This window comes from Microtus ochrogaster, linkage group LG2 (genome assembly GCF_000317375.1).
Source record: "Microtus ochrogaster isolate Prairie Vole_2 linkage group LG2, MicOch1.0, whole genome shotgun sequence".
NCBI lineage: Eukaryota > Metazoa > Chordata > Mammalia > Rodentia > Cricetidae > Microtus > Microtus ochrogaster.
In genome coordinates this window covers 42,449,273-42,455,292 of record NC_022028.1, presented here as the reverse complement: position 1 = coordinate 42,455,292, position 6,020 = coordinate 42,449,273, and the positions used below count along the sequence as shown (strand labels likewise).

Below are 6,020 nucleotides of genomic sequence, written 5' to 3'. Positions count from 1 at the left end.
AGGTATTCGTAATTATAGGTCTTTGACTCAGTTCCATTGGTCCTCCTGTCTGTTCTTATGTCAATACCAGGCTGTTTTCAGTACTGTAGCTCTGTTATAGAGTCTGAAGTCAGGGATTGTGATGCCTCCAGAAGTTCCTTTATTATACAGGATTGTTTAGGCTATCCTGGGTTTTTTGCTTTTTCATATGAAGTTGAGTACCATTCTTTCGAGGTCTGTGAAGAATTTTACTGGGATTTTGATGGGCATTACATTGAATCAGTAGATTGCTTTTGGTAAGATTGCCATTTTTACTATGTTAATTTTTCCTACCCAAGAGTATGGGAGATCTTTCCATTTTCTGGTTTCTTCAATTTCTTTCTTCAAAGATTTAAAGTTCTTGTCATACAGGTCTTTTACTTGTTTGGTTAGAGTTACTCCAAGATATTTTATGTTATTTGTGGCTATTGTGAAGGGTGATGTTTCTCTATTTTCTTTTCTCAGCCCATTTATCATCTGTGTAAAGGAGGGCTACTGATTTTTTTTTTTGAGTTAATATTGTATCCTGCTACATTACTGAAAGTGTTTATGAGTTGTAGAAGTCCCTTGGTAGAATTTTTGGGGTCGCTTATGTAAACTATCACATCATCAGGAAATAGTGAGTTTGACTTCTTTTTTGATCTGTATCCCTTTGATCTCCTTCTGTTGTCGTCTTGCTCTAGCTGGGACCTCAAGAACTATATTGGGTAGAAATGGAGAGAGTGGACAGCCTTGTATTGTTCCTGGTTTCAGTGGGGTCGCTTTGAGTTTCTTTCTGTTTAGTTTGATGTTGGCTGTTGGCCTGCTGTATATTGCCTTTATTATGTTTAGGTATGTTCTTTGTATCCCTGCTCTCTCCAAGACCTTTATCATGAAGGGATGTTGTATTTTGTTGAAGGTTTTTTTTTTTCAGCATCTAATGAGATGATTGTATGGGTTTTTTTTTTTTTTCCATTTAGTTTATATGTGGATTACATTGACAGATTTTCGTATGTTGAACCATCTCTGCATCTCTAGGATGTAGCCGACTTGATCATGGTGGATAATTTTTCTGATGGAGAACACTTTCTTAAATACTTTCTTAACCTTTTCTCCTCTTACATTTTATTTAAAATTATTTCTGTATTCTCCTTTAGTGCATGGAGTATAGTGATATAGTTTCGGTGCAGATGGAAGCATTCCAGAGATTAATTACTCTTTTCTAAATAAAATATTTTAACACTTTCTCAGGTATACATTCAGCTTGCTAAAGATGATAGAATTCGTTATGATAATGAAATGAAGTCTTGGGAAGAGCAAATGGCTGAAGTTGGACGAAGTGATCTCATCCGACGCAGTGTGAAACGATCAGAAGACATCCCTGAGGATTAAAAGATAGAAGATGGAGTTGTCTTTGTTACTAGGCACAAGAAACCAATTAGGTCTCAATGCCTTAAACTGTCAAAGTAGAAAGGATAAGGTCGGTTAACACTTGATATTCAGTTCCTTTTTCTGTAGCCCATGGACTTCTGCCTGTTGAATACATTCTGTTATAATCTCAAGCCCTGACAGTGGAAGATCTTGCAGAGTTCTGCGTTTTCCTTAAGAACTGGGGATGAGACTACCCGTGCATCTGCATGTAGTGGGGATGAATCATTCTGGGTTTGATGGAGGTAGATAGACTGTGAAGTAACTTTTACACTCGTAACAGTTACGTGAGGTTTTGTGAAGTTTTTACACTGATGACAATACCATGGGTGTGTAAAGTTTTTACACTGATGACTGTTACGTGCAAGTGTGCCTCTTATGTTCTGGGGCCAGAGCTGCTTTCACAGCTATGGCAAAGCTGTGGCATAACTGCACATTCAAAGAAGCTGACTCATTAGATGAAGTGATTCCTAGGGACAAATCATGTATAGAGTTGATGCTTGTACATGCAAGTGATTGCTGACATCATAACAGCTTTTTATAGTAGTAGGAACAAAGATTTACAAACCTTTTTCATTATTTTTTTTTCCTAAAGCAAAAACTAAAAAAATATGTACCAGGTCTATGCATATTGTTTTTATTGCATAGAATAAAAATTCTAATTTTCCAAACATGTTTTCTGAATTATGTATTTTAAGATGAATTATTTGGTTAACAGATTTTTTTTCTTGTAAGGATTTTTTTTCCTGAATTACTTTTTCATGTGAGAATATTCACACAGCTTGTGTGGCTTAAATTTTTAAATGAGAAATGTGAAAAAAACAAGTCTACAAAGTCAGAGATCTGATCATTGTCCATGACTGCTAACAGAGAGCCAGCTGCTGAGCTGACCAGGTCCAGCCACTGATTGACTGCTTTTCAGAGCCTATTCATTAGAAATGTATTTATAATTTAAATAGGTTTTTAAAAAGAAAACCATGAATGTGAAAATTAACATGCTCTTTAGTGTTTGTGGATAGAATTGGAAGACAGCCATATGCTCTCTCGGGTTTGGTATGTTGGGTGCTCTGCTTCAGGAACTGGGCTGGGAAGCTCCCGCGTGCACACGTGGCCCTGTGCAGATAGTTTTCCACCATGGTTTGTGGCATGGTGTAGTGTAGCTACTGTGCATGAAGGGCTAGTTTTCTCAGCTGTCCTTGATGTTCTTGTGGAACTGTCGTCCTGTCTTAGGGTCGTCACTGGGTCACTGTAAGCCTAATTGTGCCTGTGCTAGCAAGGGAAATAGTCTTTAATTTCAAGTAGTGGTTAGTGTGGAGCAAAAGGCCATGTTGTATGAAATGAAGCCCTCCCTCCTCATTGTTCCTGTAGCCCAGAAGCATCTTTCCACCTTTGAGCTGGCACATCACAAGCCCACCAAGCTATGACTCTTGAGCATCTGTTCTGTTTTAGAGAACAAGTAGTTTCAAACCCACACCACTGAGCAGACCTCAGACACTGGGTAACAGAGTTGGCACTCATGTATTTGATGTTTTGAAGATGATCATAGAAGGTGCACTTAGAACTCTAGAGGACTCAGGTGTTTCTCTTTGCTTTGTTCATGGGAAAGTAAGTTTGAAATCACTGAACTACTGAAGGTAGGAACAGAGGAACACACGGAGGGGAGATGTGAAGGAAGCTTGCCTAGACTGCAAGGCTTTCAATTCTATTTCTAGCACTGCAACTCTCTGATAGGTAATCAGAATTTTGAAGATGAATTAAAAAAACATAATTTTCCCCAGTGCATTCAAATTCAGGCCTGATTTTTCCCTTGTTGAAGTAGATGGCATGGCATGAGTTTGAAGCCAGAGTAGTTTGGAGGTGGGGGAAGAGGCCAGGGTGAGCGGTGTGGTCACATTGTTATCTTCCCAAATGCAATTCCAGGAGAGGCTTTAACCCTGTATTCCCACAGTGTTGTCTGGAAGGGAACTGATTTGTGCTGTCCCCGTGTCTCAGCATTCAGAGTGGCAGGTGCTACAGTGATGCATGGTTGTGCCACGGGTCTCAGAGCTCTAGCTGTGTAACCACTTAACTCAGATCTACCTTTTCGTGATGCTTGCTTGAATTTGATTTTCATTGTTTGTAAGAGAAGCTCACTGTTAGTAGCTTTCCATCCCTCCTCCCCCATACCTCCTTTATTTCCCTCACCCTCCTTTAAAGACTCTGTGTAGATAAATCTGGCCTCGAACTTACAGAGATCAGCCTGCTTTGTCTCCCAAGTGCTGGGATTAAATAAGTGTACACCACACCTGGCGTCCATGCCACTCCTTCACGCTTTTTTTAAATTCAGTAAATGTTGAGAATGGCCTACAATATAGTTGTACACATTGTTTTTGTTGTCAAGGATGAGAACACAGCATCAGTAATCAGTGGCTTGTTTTTGTTGTTGTTGTTTTTGTTTTTTCAACAACAAAGTAGTTGCCAAAGGGGCTGAAAAAGTACTGGAAGGAACTGAATGGATGAGGTGGAGCTGTGTCTGTACAACATTAGGTTGCTGTGTGGGGACTTTGTGCTTCTGAGGTTGGAGTAACAGTGTTAGGGTGTCTGATCGTTGAGGTCTACAAAGACTTGGTGCTAATTATACTTTCTGATGTTTATATAACATTGCTGACAGCCTGCTCTTCTGGCTAGCTCCTTTTTTGGCAATGCCCTTTGTGGTGGTTGAAGTAGGTATGACCCCCATAGACTCCTGTTTGAATGCTTGGCCCATAGGGAGTGGCACTATAAGGAGATGTGGCCTTGTAGTCACTGTCACTCTGGAGGTGTGTTTTGAGGTCTCACGCTCAAGCCACTCCCAGTGTGACAATTTTCTTGCTGTTGATTGTGGATCATTTAGAACTCTCAGCTCCTCCAGCACCATGTCTTCCTGCATGCCGCCATGCTTCTCGCCATGACAATGATGGACTAAACCTCTGAACTATAAGCCCACCCCAATTACATGTCTTCCTTTATAAGAGTTGCCGTAGTCATGGTGTCTCTTCACAGCAATAGAAACCCTAACTGAGACACCCTTAAAAACAACAAAAAACCCTAGTTGGTACCAGTGTGTATTTCTAAATTTAAAGGTTGGTATTAGTATATTTTAAATGGATTTAAGGTAGCTAGAAAAATCTTCCTGGAGTTCCTCACATTCACTGGACCACCAGGAGGCGCCAAAACAGCAGCTTTAAGGTAGATAGCACCCATCAATTCTGTTTAGCCATCTTCAAGAACCTTCTTTTCTTCCCTAACGGCAACTCTCCCTCCTTTATCACACTTGGCACCAGCCTGTCACTGATAAGTTTGGAAATGTTATAACAGTGTTTGTATGTTTTGAAGTATAAACAATACTTTTTTTATAATTGAACTTAGAAAATAAAATGAATTTATTACTCTGAATTTGTAAAACTTCCCAAGCAAAAAGTAAAATTATGCACAACTGGTACTATCAATTGTTTATCATTCACAAATCAGATACTTTTGGTAATTCAACCACTGGCTGTATTTGTTATAAAATACATTAAACATAAAACCATCCTTTTGTAAAGTTAGAAGTGCTGACCAAGAAACTGCAAATTTAAATTAAATGCTAAACATGAATTTTAGATGTGTTTTAAAAAACTATCATTTAAACCAGACTCATTAGAAACTATAATGGTTTCTAATATAAGCGTGATGTTTAAGAAGATCAAAAATGGTAAAAGATGTATTTGCAGGTTCCTTCTGGGTATAAAATGGCAGAGGTTGGAGAATCCCCAGCATCCTCTGCTCCAGATCATCCCTAATCTTAAACCTTAAGCACCGGCACTACAACTAAAGCATTCTGTACATTACGTTTGTGACAGGTCGTAGGAGAACAGAAAGAGTTGGTAATGTGTGAGATGACTTTCAGGTTGTCTATATAAGGTGTAGCTACAAAATATGAATTTCATTTTTAGATGTACATTTTACCCTCAAGATCTCGTTATACACACACACAGAATTTTTTTTTTAGGTTTCCAAGATTTCATTATAAATATGTTTCCAAAATCTGAATCTGAAGTTTGTCTAAAGTGCACACAGGGACAGGAAGGTTGTCTAGCATCCATGATATCCTGGGCTCAGTCCCCACTTCTGCCAAAGGGTGGCAGGGAGTATAAATTGTTAAGTGGTTAAGCATTGGATTAGGTGTGTTCAAATCCTGACCACCCCCTTGGGGTTGGACTAGGCCTCTTGTCCAATGTCCGTGAGATTGATCATATTTATTATTTGTAGGACAGAATGCCTAGTATAACTTTGAGGGGAGGAAGGGTCTCTTGCCTTGTGACTGCAGAGATTTCATGCCACATCTTGAATCTTTTGATGGTGGGTCCAAGGATAGACAGGGACCTCTTGGAAAGATGTAGAGAAAGAAAGTATTCATGGTTGAGAGTGGACAGGAAGTAGAGGAAAGAGATACAGGAAGCAGTTGGGGCAAGATCTAGTTCCCCAAGGAAACATCCCAGTGATCACTTTCTGAAGCTAGCTGGCCCCACGTCCTGCACCACAAGCTGGGAGCCAAGCCTCCAGCACATGCGCTCTGATGGACATTTCAGCTACAG

General features: G+C 39.7%; 1 protein-coding gene across 1 annotated transcript in view; it reads left to right on the top strand.

The window, feature by feature from the left end:
- The window catches only part of Tfam (transcription factor A, mitochondrial), a 16,586-nt gene extending 11,747 nt beyond the window's left edge, over positions 1-4,839 (top strand). Inside the window, exon 7 of the mRNA XM_005360162.2 lies at positions 1,249-4,839. Coding sequence (XP_005360219.1) covers positions 1,249-1,389 — 141 coding nt within the window. The 3' untranslated portion in view covers positions 1,390-4,839. The remainder of the gene's footprint in view (positions 1-1,248) is intronic.
- The last annotated feature ends 1,181 nt before the right edge of the window (positions 4,840-6,020 follow it).